Here is a 17,769-nt window from a genome sequence, read left to right as displayed (position 1 = left end):
AAACTTGTGGGTTTGAGATAAAGGCAGTTTAACAGGGAAAGCAAAAGCCATGCATACAAGCAGTGCAAAACAAGGAATTAATTCACTGGTTCCCATGAACAGGCAGGTGTTTTGCATCTCCAGGACAGCAGGACCCCCTCACGCCTCACAGTGACTTGGGACGACAAATGACATCAGTCAAATATTCCCCATTCCTCCTTCTTGTGCCCAGCTTTAAATACAGTTCTGGAATATCCCTTTGGTCACTTTGGGTCACCTGTCCTGGCCATGTCCCCTCCCAATCTTTCATTCACCACCCAATTCTTCCTCACCAGTGTGCCAGTACAAAAAGCAGAAAAGGCCTTGTCTCTGTGTAAGCCCTGCTGGGCAGTAACAAAACTGTATCAAAAATGTATAAAAAATGTATTCAGCACAAATCCAAAATGCAACCTATAAGTATTTCTCTGTGAAGAAAATTAACTCTACCCTGGCCAAAACCAGCACATCATATCTGAATGCACCCATAGTATTTGGTTTAACACCAGATTGTTTAGCTATTTAGCCTATATGGACTAAGGGAATTACTATTACTTTGAAATAGCTGCCATGCCACTTGTTTTCACACTACTTCTGGGATTTTTTTCCATATAGAAGTTTTTATTCTTTGAGGGCAGGGTTGTTTGTAACCAGAAAGGTGACAGTTGGCAAATGTTGTCCTGGAGCTCTAGCTGTTTCTGTTGTCTTTCTGTAGCCTTCTCTAAAGATGTTAGAAATAATGTTGATTGAAACTCCGTACTGATTAATGAATAATGTGGGAGTCTCTGACTTCTCTTCATGTCAAAGTATATGTCATGATTGGGGTGTGAAAGACAAAAAGATGAAATAAAGACAAAAACTCCCAGGTTTATCATATGAACAGATTCAGTAAGTATGTCTGTCCTCTGTTTCCTTGGAAGCCTCAGAAGTGGGCTTAACAACATGTCATGGTTTGACACTGGTGCAATGCCAGCGCCCCCATGAAAATACACCTTCCCAAAATAAATACTGTGAGATGTGATCAGGAACAGAGCAGAGCAGGCCCAAACTTAATAACAAAGGAAAAAAACATTATTAAACTACTACTACTACTACTATAAAAGACACACACACTAAATCCAGGATGAAGACCCTCTAAAGCACTCCTCCTCCTGCCACCCAAATTCCAAAAAAACACAGTGAGACACCACCTGGGATTCATGATCAAGTTGCCACCCTTCAGATAATCAATTCTCAGTCTCTCAAAGGAGAGAGGAGTCTCTCTTGCACCATAGAACCCCCAGGAAACACAGTTGCCACCCTTCTGTGTTTCCATGTCGCACATGGCACTGCCCAGAGAAAATCTGCCAGTGTGACACTCTCCATGTCACAGTGCTCTCACCACCGTGCATGGACAGACTGCTCATAGGTCTCCTTTAAGGATGCTTTGCCACGGACCAAAAGAGACAACAGTTCAGATTTTCATCTTGGGACCACACTCCCCCCCATTTTCTTCCTGCCCTGGGGCTGAGGGTCCAAGAACAGAGATCCTCTTCTTCCTGAGGACAGAGGGCATCACCACACCCTCCTCAGCTTTTCTCTGCTGGTAGTTGCTGAAGCTTTGTTCACCACTGCATCCCCCTAAAAATGCAGTCTCTATTGCAGGAGAATTTGGTTCACTCTATGGCTAACAAGAAAAGTCCAGCCAAAAGCTACTCCATTATCTCCTCCTACCTAAAAATTTCTTCTTCTAACATCTCAGGTCCCAGATTGTCTCTCTTCTACTTCAAATTGAGGAGGAGTAATATTTTATGAAGCCTTCATTTCCCAGGATAGGGTTAAAAGTTCAGACTACCCGGACAGCTGAAATCTTTGCCCAGAACTTAATTCCCATGCTGGGCACCTTCCCCCCCACCCTTCTCCTTCATCTCTGCTGGCAAATTTCAGGTACCGTCAAACTCTCTGTCTCTTTCCCTCTGGGCGGGGAGACAAAGGCATCTCCGTTTCTCTCCACCCTTCTGTCCACAGGAGCTGGCTCGGTTCCAGTCCTTCAGCCCCCTGGCCTACCTCTACCAGGCCACATGGCTTCCCCTCCCCCACCCAGCCTGAGCAGGGGAGAGTCTGCACTCTCCGATGAACAGAACCAAAAAGAGGCAGTTGCCCTGGGAGTTCTTGCTTTTAACCCCCTGTGTTCTCAGAGGCGTGTCCATGCTCTCAGTGGTCACTGCAGGTGCCAATATCCAAACCTGACCACTGATTGATTTGACTACCAACTTCCTGAAAAAATTCACTTCCGTGTCTAACCACGACAGGACAGAACAACTGCTCTTTCCTTTTGCTTATGCCTATAACTGATGCCTATAACCTCAGTTGCACATAGATGAATTCTCCGGAATCTTTGCTGCTGTACTGCTAAAACCAGAAGCTGTTATCCATGGAATGTTAGCAACAAAGTCCACAGTTTAGGATGAAGAGCAAAGGAGATGGGAAAAAAAAACTTTTCTAAAAGTAACACAAGAGTCCTTAGTTAAAATGTAGTGTAAAATTTCGGTTCTCATAATACATTTCCTTCCAATTAGTTAACAGTGATGCCACAGTGTAGCATTTTGAACACTTAGAAAGTGACTGAAATCAGACGTGCATTAAGAGAATCTATGAGGATCCTGATTTTTGCTCTTCTAAGTGTCCTGTATGCTGAATGGCTGCAGAACAACATGCTTTATGCATTTAAAAGCTTGGTCTTGTCTAAGAAATAAAGGAAAATAATACTATTTCACTTCTTATGTGATGAGCTGAGCTGACATTATAGCTTCATGATTGCCTAGAAGTAGTGCTTAGTGTTGAAAAAAAAATCTCTGTTGTTGAATTCTGTTTCCTAAGTAACTAGAGTATTATGCTGTATGGATAGCTCTAACTGGAGAGAAGCTAAAAAGGGATAAACTTGATAGATTATTGAACCCAAAGTAGTTTGATAATCAGTGAAGAAATCTTTTGTGGGGACTCAGAAGTTAAAGATGTTAGTGAGATTTGTGATCACTGATGTTTGCACAAAAAGGCTGCTTAGAGAGGTTCCGGCAGTACCTGGAGGTGACACAACTAGGCTGTATTTCCTTTTTGCTTGCTATGAAGTTTTAGCTTACTTGCAATTTCAGTTAGCCTTCCTTGTACTACAGGAAATAAATTGCCAGATGGTCTGGGTAAATTTCCATCAATATGCAAGAGTTTTTGTATTACTTTGATCCTGCAATGAAGGATGCAAAATGGTGGTAGAAGAAGGCTGACAGTTGACAGGGACCATTCCAGGTGGGGTTTGTCTGGGATCCCTAGATGTCTTTTTGTTTTAAGCCACAGATTTCCTAACAACGGAAATGTCAAGAGGTTTGTGGTTAGGCAGCTAGATATGGACACTCATGTTTACTGTTGTTATTTCCCACCTGGCAAAAAGAAAAAACCCTGTGTATTACAACTAGATCTTGTAAGGCTTAAAATTACCAGTTTCCCCATGCTTCTCTGTGGCAGATCTAAAGGGGACATTTCTATGTCATATTTTGGGGGATTGGAGGGTTGTTTTTGATTCTGGGTTGCTTTCAACTTAGGGTTCTGGGAAAACATTTAACCTGGAAAAGAAGTGTGGAAAAAAAAGGGATCTGCTTAGCTCTTCACAAATTCCTTGGTGGTTATTAGAAGCAATAGTTGATCTGGTAAGTGCCATCACTATGGCAATTCAGGAGGAATCATTGTGACAAGTTGCAAATGTTTCTTCCCTTAAGGATCAAGGTTTCACAATCGCCATCCCAAGAACTGATGTGGAAAGCACGAGCAATCACAGTCGTTCAGCAGAGCTGACACACTGGAAAGTAATTTATAAGGGAAATTTATAAATGGTTGTGAGAAACTCTTTCCTTCACTTAGCCTTTGATGAAACCAACAAAATTTACTTGGCAGTTCTTTGATAGTGTCTCCTTCCAGCCCAAGCCTTTGCAAAGGCCAGAAATCTTTGTTTTATGGAAAACAAGAGATGTTGAATATGTGTACTTGTGACTATGTGTAAGAACAAGGCTGTCTCAGATTAAATCAAGTAAACCTCAGCCAGCAACGAGCCAATATGGAGGTGTCCTGGCTTAGCATCTAAGGACCTACAGTGTTTCTCCAGGATGAAGGAACCTCTTTTAGTAAAAGATGCAGTGTTTTCCTGCTGCAGGCAAGGTCCAACACTGCTTCCAAAGGGTATGTGTCTTCTCTTCATCCATGTAACCAGACTTGATCCTGCTGCTGCCCTCCAGTGCCCTGATGATGCTGTATCACAGTACATGCTCTTCCCCTTTCCTCAGCTGCTGTTTTTCTTCTTGGCTGGATGCTTTACAGTCATTTGCTAATAAAAATGTCTCTGAAATACAGGATAAATGGATTTATGCAGCATTTTGAGGATAAAAGGGCATGCAGGATGCCTCCTCCTCATTTGCATGGTTCTGCATGGCCTTTGCACAACAACAAAAAACTGCCTCAGGAATGCACAGGGAATGAAAACTTGGGAACAACGTGTATTCAGCAGTGGAACAAGACAAAGCCATGATCTCACCTAGGTACTAAGCATTAGAGGTGGTGGTGTCCAAGAACTGATAAGAGATGCAGAGATGCTGCTTCTTTCTGATCCATGGTAGGAGCCTAGAATTCATCAACTCCAACTGTTTGCTAATGCCATGTGGTCCTACTTGTCATGGGATGTGTAATTTCTGACAATTAAGAGTGTGATTACTCATCCCTGCAATCAAGATTTCAAATTCCTTTCCTGGCCCTGGTGTCATTTTGTTCTGGATGTATTACCTGCCTATTGCATTAAAGACCCTTCAAAATCAACCTTCAGTCACTTGGCTGAGCTGATAAAGTGAAAACAGTGTGGATGGCAGCTTGTCCTTTCCAGAGCTGCAAACAAACTATGTTGCCATCATGCAAATCTACAAATTTGGTCTCTTCCTTTTGCTGCTGTGCTTCTCCTGCCAGTGCCAGGTAACTTGCCTGATCAGGTTAAGTGCTTTGCCCACCTCTTGCCTGGGGGGAGAGTGTGCTGCCTCCCCAGTGAAAGGAGAAACCTTTCCAGATGCAGAGGGAATGACAGGTGGCCCTGAGCATGGGGAAGGAGAGAGTTGTCATCCTGGGGGGTCTCACCATATTCTTACAGGGCTGATTTTCTCTTCTACTTTCTCTAGGGGCTACCAAAGACATGGGAAAAATGCTGGGTGGGGATGAGGAGAAAGACCCAGATGCTGCTAAGAAAGAAGAGGAACGACAGGAAGCCCTTCGGCAACAAGAGGAAGAGAGGAAAGCCAAATATGCCAAGATGGAGGCTGAAAGAGAAGTCATGAGACAGGGTATTCGAGACAAGGTAGGTAACTGGCTTTCAACACACATTGGTCAACTTGCAATGCCCAGTGAAGAACACCCGTTTTCAGCTGATTTGTGACTGCTTCCCTAGGCACCTGGATAGAATCAGATAACTACTCTGCCACACAGAAATTCTAATTATGCACATCCTTCCTTGAGCCCGGTTCCTGTTTAAACACACCTCCCACATAGAAAAGCCCTGCAAAGTTGAAATAGAGAGTGAAGGTGAGGGAAGAAATCCATCTATTTTTCTCATCATCTGTTGTGCACAAAATGTTAAGTATAACACACATTATGTTAAGTATTACAGGCTTCCTTGTCCCTTTGAGGATGCTTTCCAAGTTTGCATTTGTGGTTTGTGAGAAGAGTCATAATTCAGTGAGTTTCTGAGAGTGAATTTCAGTTGCAGTTATTGTCTGTATTGATTCCAAAGCTTTATTGTGTTGACCAGTGATATGGGACAAATCTACTCTAATGCTAATATTTAGGCTTCTACCACTCACATGGCATTCATCTGAAAGAAACTTTTTATATATTGACTCTTAGGGATTGATGTGTAGAGGGAGAAGACAGTTTTGATGCCTCACCCTCCAGGCCAGGTCAAAACTGACTCTTTAGAATAACTTACATTTGTAAGAAGATGTCCTGGTGTTCTGATATCTTGGAAGGAAATGTGGGCAATGGTTGGACAAGGGTTTCTAATGATGAAGGTCTATCAGGTGACCTATATCACATGCCAAAGAAAATACCTGTAGATAAAACAAGAAAGTCTTGCTCAGTATAAGAGCTGTTCCCCTGAGCAGTTCCTACCTGTGTGCTCTAAGAACAGGTCTTAGAACAGACATAAACAAAACTATATCTGCATTGGGCCAAATTTCTGACCCAGTTCTTATGATTCATGATGGAAGCATGAATGAGGGTAAATTTCTCTGATGGCACAGTGCAGCTCACAAAGAGTTACTGAGAATTCCTGAGAGTTACTGTTTTGCAAATAAAGAAATTTGGGATTATGCTGCAAAGAAATTAAGAGACTTAGAGGGAATTGTCTACCTTTGACAGTGCCAGAGAAAGGTATCCATATGATCATTTAAAAGAGGCTACTGGTTGACAGAAATGCAGAACCTCTACCTGGTCAAAAATTGTTGTTTTATAATCATAGAATCATAGACTTGTCAAATGTTTGGGGTTGAAAGGACCTTAACGATCATCTAGTTCCAGCTCCTCTACCATGGGTAGGGACATTTTTCACTAGATCAGGCTACTCAGAACCCCATCCAACCTGGACTTTAACACTTCCAGGAATGGGGCAGCCACAGCTTCTCTGGGCAACCTGTGTCAGGGCTGCACCACATCTAGGGAAAGAGTTTCTTCCTAATATCTAATCTAAACCCATCCTCTTCAAGTTTAAAAACATTTCCCTTGTCCTGTCACTACATGCCTGTATAAAAAGTTTCTCTCCCTCCTTTTTATAAGCCCCCTCAAGGTGTGGAAGTTTGCAATGAAGTCTCCCTGTAGCCTTCTTTGAAAAACCCCAGCAATAACGTATTTAATGAATATATATCTAGGGAATCTAGTATATTAATATAAGCATATCAATGTGTGCATAATACGTTAAATGTGTGTTTACAGTAGAACTGTTTCTAAGCAATGACAAAGGTCATGAGAGGAAAAAAAAAAACAACAAAAAAAAGAGCAGTAAATTTCTCAGTTGCAGGCAAATGAGCTAATGCCCGGGTTTCACTGGTGACTGTCTCTTCTGGACCACTGAATTGTTCCCAGATGTAGATAGGGGCTGCCTTTTTCTTGCTCTTGGGAGAACTGCTGTAAAAGCATTAAAAAAGTCTGAGATGGCCTCTGCTATAATTTTAAGGTGATCTCATTCATGAGTAGGATGCATACAGCCTGAGGTACAGCCAAAGGGGATTTCCCTTACGATACTGGCAACTATCTGGACTTTGCTGAGCTGGCCGAGCACTGAGTGGCAAAATCTCTCAGAAATGCACTGAATCCTTGAAAATTTGTCAAGGAGTTGCGTCTACAGAAAAGGAGAACAAGAATACTTGGAGAAACATTATTTGACTTCAGTCAAGGCTTCAGACTGATGTGGTGGAGTACCTTTGAGATTAGCATCAGGAAGTCCTGCTTTGGGCAGGGCATCTGGATTGTGAGCTCATTTTCCTGTGGTTTTCTTTTTCCTGGGAGTAATCCCAGGTAGCATGCATTTGAAAGATTAAGGTGTTTTCTGCAGAATCAGAAAATATGGATAAAGCTGTATTTCTTCCTCTTCCTCTTCCCTTCTCACCTTGTCCTGACAAAGAGATGGATTTGGTGATATACAAGACTCTCTTCTAGTAGTGATGATTGGTGGTTGGAAATATGAAACAAAAGTTGAAAAAATTAAAAAAGAGCTGGGTTATTTCCTTCATTACTTGATTATTTAGAAGCTACCTTAATTTCTTCTCTAAATCCAGTATAAACAAAAATGCAGAAAATAAGAAAACGGAAACACATGTTCTTTCTGGTATGTATACAAGCACAAGTTACTGTTAGCAGGTATGAATAAAATTGAAGACATTTTAAGTCAGAAGGCTCCATTATATTTGCTCATTTCTCGTGTGAGAGAGCGAAAAATGAGCAATTCGAGTGACTGAATAGGAACAGATTATTTATTCAGAATAAAATTTTGAAAGTCTGTGTCATAGGTTATGAAACCACAGTCACAATTATTCCTTAGGAATTCCTGCAGGATGTTAGGGAAGCAATCCAGGGAATCACAGCTTCACCAGTGAGCTCATAGGGCTCTAGGTGAGGCTGACAGAAAGGATGGACTCATCATGTTTGTTGTTTTTAACTTTTTGCCTTGACTTTCCAACAACGGTTATGAATGCACTCTTTTGTTTAGGGCTTCAGGAAATGTGAGAGCTATGGCAGGGCTTAAAAGGAATGATGACACATACCACAGATACATTCCAGCCTGTGTTAACTATTAAATCCAATCTGTTAAATTGAGACATGTATGCCCTCAACCCAGCATGGCAGCTGGGTATAGAAATTATAGATATACTACCAGGGAGAGGTAGTATGAATTACACAGAAATTAGTTGTTTGGGTTTCCACACACCTCCCCCCCCTCCCCGCTCCCCCCCTCCCATTAAAAATATGCTGCATTTTCATTTGGAAACAAATTTTTAGGAATAACATTTGAACATGACATTTTGAAATAACTGGACCATCAGTTGCATTAACTAATACCCAATATCAAAATCCAGCATCTGGTAGTGAAAATGGATTGAAAGAATATAAAGAGCATAATTGGGGTATACTCCAGCTTCCTCCTACCTCAGGAGGTGTGCATGCAGATAGCATTCTGATCTGGTCTGGTTTTGGTCTTGACACTAATGTCTCACAGATCTCTGGGCCCTTTCCCAGCTGACCCTGTGGAGAGTTTCCACACCTGACCAACACAGGCATGACTACTGAGAGGCCTCCAGTCCCCCTTTGTCTGGCAGGTGAGGCTATGGATAGCTAATATCCCTGTTACCTTGCTAATAGCAAGTACTATCAGCTTGCCATGCTGCAGCAGCTTTCTTGTTTCCAGTGCTCTTGGGTGGAATACTGCCTTCTATAAATGAATAGTTTGTGCATGTGCACACCTCAGCAGTGAATGCAAATTACTTTCTTAGTTATTTACATAATTAATTATTTCTACCACTGTGGTAGAGCCCAGTCCTGAGGAGCCCCTAGTCCATGCTTGGTAGTTAACACTCTACCTGTCTTAGTGAGACAAGGTCCACAGTTTGGCTTCCTGAAAATCTTACACATGTTTTAGGCAGTCAGCATTGCTGAATCCCTGTTGAAAGGTAGCAGAAGCTCAGAGATATCCTTACAATAGTGAGTTTAAACCAAAAAAGGATGGAAGCATGGTCCAAATGGCTTGACTGCAAGACAGAATTTGGGTTTAGCTCAATACTTGAGTTGGAGCATAAGCTGCTTCAGTAGTTTTTTATACACTCAGTTCTCTGAGTGAAAGGGGGAAGTGTCTCTGGCCCAGCTTGTCTTTAACCAGCCTTACATGCTGATCATATACTATATAGCACATGGATTATGTGCTATAAAGCAGAAAATCAGTTACATTAATAAGGATTCCTGTGCTTACACTATTAAGGATTCATGTCCTACAGAGCACATAGTTATGTCCAATAAGGCAGAAGTTTAATTATATTAATAAGGATTTCTGCCCTTCCAATGGAGCATGAAATCTGCGGGAAAGGTATGGAAAAGCATCAAATGGAAAATTCTAATGTGGAAGAACTAAAGTTGTCTCTACAATTGTAATTGTCCTTGTTGGATGCTGTGTAAGGGTGTGACATTGTTCATGATCATTTATACTTCTAGGAACCTCAACTCTCCCACTGCATAAGACAAAGTTAATTGTTTTCTTAATAAACAGATGTTCAGTATTTCATCTCTCACATGTCTTACAATGTATGTTTTCAAGTGCATTTACTATGCAATATCAAAATTATGATGGCAATATAATGAATTTCCTCATCTGGGGGTTTAATTCTCTAGTGCTACTATATTTATGCTTTCACTGAATATGGTCAGTTCATCCTAAGCAGAGTTTCTTCTGATATTTATCAGGGTGGGGGACAGAGTTTTGTTTAGATTTTTCTGTTTGCGAGGTATGAATGCAGAAGGGTTGTTAGGTGATTAAAGCTTTGGTGGTAGAAGAATCTTTGCAACATCAGTGGGCCTCAGTGGCACAGCAAGAAATGCTCAGAACTGCTTGTGCCTTTGCAGGCAATAGAGGAATGGCAAAATCTGGCTTTGAAATTTGTTCCTGCAGGCAGCATATCACACAGCAGGAGAATGTGCAGTCCTTGCTCTGAGTCCCTTCTGTCTCTGGGTGTGTGCCATTAATTCTCCCATATTTCTTATTGGGCCATTTAATGCTCTCAGTGGTTAGACAGTAAGATTCTCTGCAATATTTGGAATTGTCCAAAGAAACATTGAAGGGTTTGAGTTAGAAGGCACCTTAAAGATCATCAAGTTCCAGTCCTTCCCTCTTGTGGTCAGGGGCACCTGACACTAGACCAGGCTGCTCAAAGCAGCCCCATCTAACCTGACACTGAGCACTGCCAGGGATGGGGCATCCACAGCTTCTCTGGACAACCTGTGTCAGTGCCTCACCACCCTCACAGTACAGAATTTCTACCTGTTCTGTAATATAAACCTGCCCTCTTTCCATTCAAAGCCATTCCCCCTTGTCCTATCATTACAAGGGCTTGTGTATGTCCCTTTCCAGCTTTCTTGTAGCCCCTTTCACCACTGGAAGGATGCTCTAAGTGTCCCTGAAGCCTTCTTTTTTCCAGGCTGAAGAAACCCCAGCCATCTCAGCCTGTCTTCACAGGAGAGGTTCTTTAGGCCTTATTTCTCTTCTTTGTGACTCTCCTCTGAACTCTCTTCAGCAGGTCCATGTCCTTTTCATGTTGGAGGCCCCAGAGCTGGACACAGCGCTCTATATTCCAGGAAAACCATGAAAACTATTCAGTTCCTCGTGGATATTTAACCAATATAATTTCCTGGTCTTCCATGGCTCAAGGCAGATGATATTGGATTTTACTTTTTTTTAGGAATGTAGGAACTTTTTTTCTCTTTTCTTTTTTTTTTGTTTTTAAATCTGATTGCTGAACTTACTTTTAGCACTAAATCACTCAGACAAAAAGGCAATCAGGATTTCTAGCTGCAGTCCTAGATTTTTATGTCAGATAAACAAGATGCAACATCATATAATTATTTAATTTTAATATTTCATTAGCATATTTCTTTATGTAACTGGTGCCTAGCTCCTAAAATCCTGGTTTTGGGGAGGAAAAATAGCAGAATGTGAATTGGGTCTGTTCTTCAGCAATGTCAGAGCTTTGAAACTAAACTCTCAGCTCAGGTGTGCAAACTTAAATTTGATAAAACTTTGTTGATATAAAATAGCTTCACACTATTAGCTAAACTCTTAGACGTTATGCAGTGTTTCATTCTTGTATAATTTCAGATGCAAATATTGCCAAGGGCTTTAAAAATCCCTATAGAAAGGATTGAGATTTCATTGCCTGAAAATGTAATTTTGATAGTGCAGTTTTGCCTTGTGAGCAAGAAATATAATAGTATATCTGTCATTGGAGACTATTAGCAACTGAAAAAAGTATAGAAGTTGTGTTAGTTGCATGCCAAAAAATGAAAGATCTCAAAGAAAGTATTTTCCTCAGCAATGAATCATGTTCTGTAATTCCAAAGATAAAAGTCATACTATGAACATGAAGATTCTGTCTGACCTCTTCACTTTTAAATCATTGATATAAAACCAATGATGTAAATTTTAATCCAGCTCCTGTGATCTAATGAAGATGAGTCTACTGTTCAGTACTAGGGCCTTAAAATAGATTTTCAGAGATCTATATGTATTGTGCAGATGCAGAGGCACCATTAACTGGACTCTTCTGCTTCTACAGTGGATTTTTATAATTCAGGATAAAAACAAAGTAAAAATTATCCTGCTTAGTTTAGTTCAGTCCAGATTCTCTTTGTGGTATAGACAGATGTGTTTACAACTGGGTCATAGGTCCTCTGGCTATGGGAAATCAAAAGACTTGGCTATGACAGTCCTGGTGTGATACTTTGGAAGACAGGGATTATACTGTGCCTTCCATTAAGTGGAATGGCTGAGTGGGAGGATTGGGAGCAGTCGTAGCAGCACTAATGGTGAAAACTGATAACAACTGCATTCTTTGCAGCATTAAGTCACAGACTGTCCTGGAAGAAGAACATTGCAAGGACAACATCCTTTGGTGTTCTGCCCACATTTGATATGGTGGTTATTAAAGACAGGCTGTAGGAAGTCCAGGCAGATTTGGAAGAAAGAAACACATTTGCATTGTGATTCAAGAGCATCATAACCGCACAGATCATTTTCATATTGGTGTTCAGAGACTTCCAAAGGGTTTACAGTGATTTGACTTGGACTAGGCTTCTGACCTTCTGCCAGAACTTTTACCCCCAACCAGTTGTATGCAAGGATGTCCTGACTGGCCTGTGTTGCCCCTGAGTCAGATTCTGGAGTTTCTTTTATCAGTTTTTACATAGATTTGAGTACCACCAAGTTTTACCATCAAACTTGTTTCCAAAAGGCAGCTCTTTGCAATTTTACTAAATCACCCACTTCTTTAGTACTTTCTACCTTTGGAAATATCAGACAAAATTTAATTTTCTGGTTTGTATCTCCAAGAGCATCCCCTTGTCTGTAAGGCAGTGACTGGTTTTTGTGAAAGGGTGAACCAACTGTCCTACTCCAGTAAGAGGAAATACAATCACAAATTGAAAAAATGGATAAAGTTACCTGGGTATGCCCAAGTTTATCAGTCTCACAAATTGAGAGAAAAGTGGTGCCTTCCCAGATATGCTTTTTAGCACAGCACAGGGATTGATGTTCCTGCCAAGGACCTCCAAATCCATTATTAGACAAAGCTATCTTCAGGGGCATTTTAGAGAATCTGTTTTTACCTGAACTGAGAAGTTTCATCTTTATATTTCCTTAGAATCCCAAGATATGCACCATGTCTCGGTCTTAGTGAATTTGATCAGGTAGATCTATAGAATTCCATAGGTGGTCTGAAGAAAAATGTGTGTTCCATGCCTTATCTCTTCAAATTACTCTAACAGAACTTCCCTTATGGGAAAACCTGCCTGCATTCCTTCCTGTGCTGTAGCTGTAGGCCATTAAAAAAAATTCGTAGTGGGAAGGCATCTTTAGCAAACCATTGGAGCTTGGAAGAAAATTGGCATCATTTTCATCTGCTTCCATAATAGTTCGAGGTTCAGTTATCCAGCAGAACCCAACAGGTGCTGACTACCCCACTAGTACATTTGAGGCTCATTAGTCTGCTTCTTTGTGCAGCTCTGCCTTTCTCTAACTTGATTTCTGTGTTTTGCGCTAGTCCAAATCTGCACCAGTAGATGTCACTTTGGATACTTGCTAACGAAGTCCCACTGGGTGATGCTTCTGAAGTTACTGAAATGTCTCTTGAAATGCAGCCTATTTTACTGTTACTCACTGACTAGGGTGTCCTCTACAGTGATTCAGCTGAAATCCTCACTTAACTTTTGTCTTCTTGGCTGACAGAACCTGTGCACATTGCTGACATGGCAATGAGAAGTTACATCACTCATGACTGGGTACTAAATAACCTCAAACATAGAATATACAGTTAGAAGTGCTGTGATTCAACTAGGAAGGGTATCTGAATGGTGTCTCAAACCTTCCTGGGTATGACTCATTGAAACTCCAAGCATTTGGCTCATGTACTTGGAAAGACACAAAATATATATATCAACAAATGGTCATCTGCAAGGTTTTTTCCAGTACCAGTGCAACTCTGCATTCACCTCTGAAATCCCATTTAGCTCAGTTTCTGGCTTTTTGATGCATCTTTGTGATTGTAAATGTGGCTGAATCTTACTCACATCAGCCAGTAAGACTCAGCAACACAGAGGAAGGGATTTTTCCCAAGAGATCTCCAAAATCAAATTTTTAAATGATGATTAGTTAGTTTAATTCTTTCTATTCTATATATGTAAAATATATAGATTATATAAAGTATAATATAATACAATACAAACTGTATTAAATACTATTTATTAATTTAATTAATAATGTGATTAATATTATTTTTTGTGTGTGTGTGATTTACAGATGGAGAAATTGGGCAGTCTGCCCAAAATCATGCAGTGGTTGAATAGGAAATCACATTTCTACATTGAAGGCCTAGGGATATCGTCTAATCCATGTGTAAATAGGGTTTCTTCTCCTCCTGAAAACATGGACACCTCCACAGGGAGCAGAAGAACTTAAAAATGAAGACCATCCCAGTCTGTATGACACATGTTCCCATTGTCACTGGTCTCTAGAATTGGTTGCCATGCCCACTCCTGTCCACTTGGAATTCCTTTAGTCAGTAGAGTTAAGGCTACAGGGAATCTTTTCTTGGTTAAAACCCAACAAGGGAAAACATAAAAAAGCAGAGGAGCTTATTTGCTGCTCTGCTGCTTTGGTGAATAAAATACTGTTTCCTTGATGGAAAAAAAAACCATAGTCAGGATGGTATAAAATCTGACTAAGTGGTTGGAGGAGCTCTGAGTTTTTTCGAACACAGCTACTTTAAATCTTTCATTCATCTTAACTTTAATAGTAGACAGCTCTGTCCTTTGGATCCTTCTGGATCATACTACTTGTGTCAGCCTCAAAATGCAGACAATTACAAGAGAGTAATTTGATCAGTACCATTGCCTCTATTAAGTACAGCTGCACCAATTTTTTCATGTAACTTTTCTTCTCCTAGCTTACAATTCAGATGCAAGGGGAAGGACTTATACATTTGTTGATTCTTTTTTTATGAGAAGCTAATTCAAGGACTGTCAAGGTCACCAAACAAGATTAAAAGGTCTGTTCCATTTTTGCTGCAGCCAAAGAGCTCCCATTAGTGCTTCAAATCAGGCAATAGCCATATTATGTCTCTTCTTTTGGCAGTTTGTTATCTGAGTCCTGAATGATCAGAGAACTCACCAGGAATTAATGAGACCAGTGGAGTTAGGCCTGCTTGAGAATGCAGCCTGGCACCTTCATGGCTCAGCTAATGGATACATCATTCTTTTCTGATGAAAGTCATTAGAGCCAGGTTGAGCTTTTGAAATGCTGGTGCTTCCTTAGAGCAAGATGTGACTTTGTCCTGGCATCAGCATGAAGTTCTGCATCTGTTCTGGCAGTGGTCTCATTTACATCAGCTTGGGATTTAAGACTGTCAGAGGGGATTAGTAAGCCCACGCCTGAAAGAAGAAGGGCTAATCCAAGGTAAAATCTGAGTTCATGCATGGGACAGGGTGATAAAATTTTAACCATGCTTTCCTTGTCACAGCTGTGTAGCCTTGCCTGCTTTGTGTCTTCATTCCCCATAGACTCTTGTTCTATGGTTAAGCAGGGAAAGAAAAGGACAGTTTGCCTGGCCTGTTCATAGTGATTGGCAATTCATTTGGCCTTCCTGAGGGTCTCAAGAGTTCTCTCCCTCACTGGCCAGTTTTGAGGCAGTCATGAATAGGACCAACTCAATCTTACCAGTCTCCAGTGCAAAGTGCCCTCTCTGGGGCTCCAGGCCAGGATAATCCTCTTGCTGATGCAGAAGGAAGGCTGTGACTTTTGTGTGAGAGTTTGGAGAAGACAGACTGGCTGCTGCTGGGAGGGGAGAAGGGAATTTTTGGGAAAATTTTACTTTTTCAACATTTCTGTTGTCTATGGTTTTCTAGGGTTCTCTCCTTTTCAGTACAGCTTTGAATCTTCTCTCTATGTCTGCTCCTGTTGGGAAGCACAGACTCAGGATATTAATTATAAGGCTTCATGGAAGAATTTCTTTTCCTTGATTAGGATGGAGGGAGGAAGAATGCAGCCTTTCAACTCCAGGCCACCACATTCAATTTTCCCATCATTTCCCAAAACAGTTGACATGGTCTTCACAAGAGTATCAGCCTAAACCAAGTAGTGTGGAGTATATACAGTGCTTTTATGCTGTGGGTCCCAAGCCAGACCTCCCAGCAGCCCTTTAGGAATTTAGGGTCAGGGCTGAGCTTACTTTTGAAACTGACACCATATAGTTTTGTAGGATATCACTATTAATTTTACACGAGCTGGACTATTTCTGTCATGCTCAGTTATAGAGATGTAAATTCTGTCTTCATGTTTAACAGTCTGAATGTAATTTAGAGGAAGGATTCTTCAGCCAGAGATAAAAATAGTCCAAAGCCTGATGTGTGAAAAGCAGCTGATAAATTGCCCCTTGGATAATACAGAAACCACAGTGGGGTTTCTAGATGTTTTTTTCAATCAGGACTTGCATGCCTGATTGAAAGTTTATTCCAGCTGCTGCCAAGTTGTTTTGGGGATAGAGGCATCCCAGTGTATCTTTCTTGAAAATCCCTCATATTCTGAGGTTTCTGATGAATCTCTGGATGTTGACTAGTGGATGGTGCTGAAAGCATTTCTTTCTTCTATTTAGTGAGTGACTAAGATGTGTTAGGCAGAACCTACCAATTTAAACCATAAACCTGGCCTGCAAAGGCAGATGTGGAAAAACAGTGTTGCAGAGAAGCAGAGAATCAGCTTCAACATATCTATGTGCTTGATACAGCTGCATACCTGGCTAGAAAATTCTTGGTTTCTACCTTCTGGTGTTGTAATCAGAGTTTTCCATACACTATAATTTGCAAGGATGATTAGGTTGTTTAGAAGGGAAGGATTTAGTAAGCTGCCTTCAATGAAGAAAGGGCAGCACCACCAGTTTCTGCAGACAATCTCTGTTTGAATGACAAGGAAGACATTTCTGTCCCTGTCCACTTTGAGTTATTTTCCAGTAACACAGGGGTTTAGCTCAAGTTGGGAATTCCAACTTGTGGCTTAAATGTTGCTGATTTTTAATCCAGAAGTGAGGCTGCAAGTTTTAGAAGACCAGATATTCTGAGACAGTCTCTATCCATATCTCATTGCTAATACTACAACTCTTTTCTGCAGTGTTTTTTCTCCTGATCAGCTCCAATATGAGCATCTAATGGAAAGTTATAAAGAACAGAGAAAGATATTTTTGAGGCATGCTTACATCTCAACAGAGCCTTGGACATGACACAGAGCCTTCTGGAAATATGAGTGAATAAGTCCCTAAATTCTCACAGGGCCCTGTCAGCCTGATGCTGTTTAACAAAAGCATTTTAGTTAACTCTTGAAAGTTTGATGGTGCTTTGAAAATTAGGAAGTACATCACCACTGCCTCCTATCCATGTGCCATCTGTCTTCCAGCCTTTTCAAATCTGTCCTTCTTATTACAGAAAGTTGGTTTTCATCCTAACTTTCAATAAAAAGGCAATAAGCTGTATGTGGTCCTGAGAGAGTCTCTCAGTCTTGATGTGTAGAAGATGGATTCCAGAGGAGGAATTGAGGACCACAGATTGAGCTGAGAGCTGGAAAGGGGCTTTATGTTAAGGGGCTTTATGTTAATCCTCGTGCTAGAGGATTGTGATTTGGACAGTGAGAATGCTATACATGTCTCTGCAGATCTTTGAAAAGTGATCATACCATCCCAAAACAATGGTTTTAAATACAGTGTTAGGATAAGAATATATGTTATATTTTTTACAGGTTGTTGCAAAGGAAAGCAATGTGCTGTTGTCAAATTTCAGTGCATGGTGAAAGTATTCTTTCCACTTCCAAGATGTTTGCTAGGGAAGGGTGATCTGCAAACAGAAACAAATGGAAAAGCACTTATCCACCTTTAGATGAATGTCTACTCTTCTGTCATTCAA

At 40.9% G+C, this 17,769-nt stretch overlaps 1 protein-coding gene across 2 annotated transcripts in view; it reads left to right on the top strand.

Moving 5' to 3' along the window:
• The window catches only part of CPLX1 (complexin 1), a 210,610-nt gene that overhangs the window by 163,735 nt on the left and 29,106 nt on the right, over window positions 1-17,769 (top strand). For both annotated transcript variants that reach the window (XM_054003277.1, XM_054003278.1), the window contains one exon: window positions 5,202-5,377. In XM_054003277.1, coding sequence (XP_053859252.1) covers window positions 5,202-5,377 — 176 coding nt within the window. The remainder of the gene's footprint in view (window positions 1-5,201; window positions 5,378-17,769) is intronic.

The sequence above is a fragment of the Vidua macroura genome, chromosome Z (assembly GCF_024509145.1).
Source record: "Vidua macroura isolate BioBank_ID:100142 chromosome Z, ASM2450914v1, whole genome shotgun sequence".
Classification (NCBI taxonomy): Eukaryota; Metazoa; Chordata; class Aves; order Passeriformes; family Viduidae; genus Vidua; species Vidua macroura.
The sequence above is the reverse complement of the archived record's forward strand: the minus strand, read 5'-3'. Positions and strand labels throughout refer to the sequence as shown.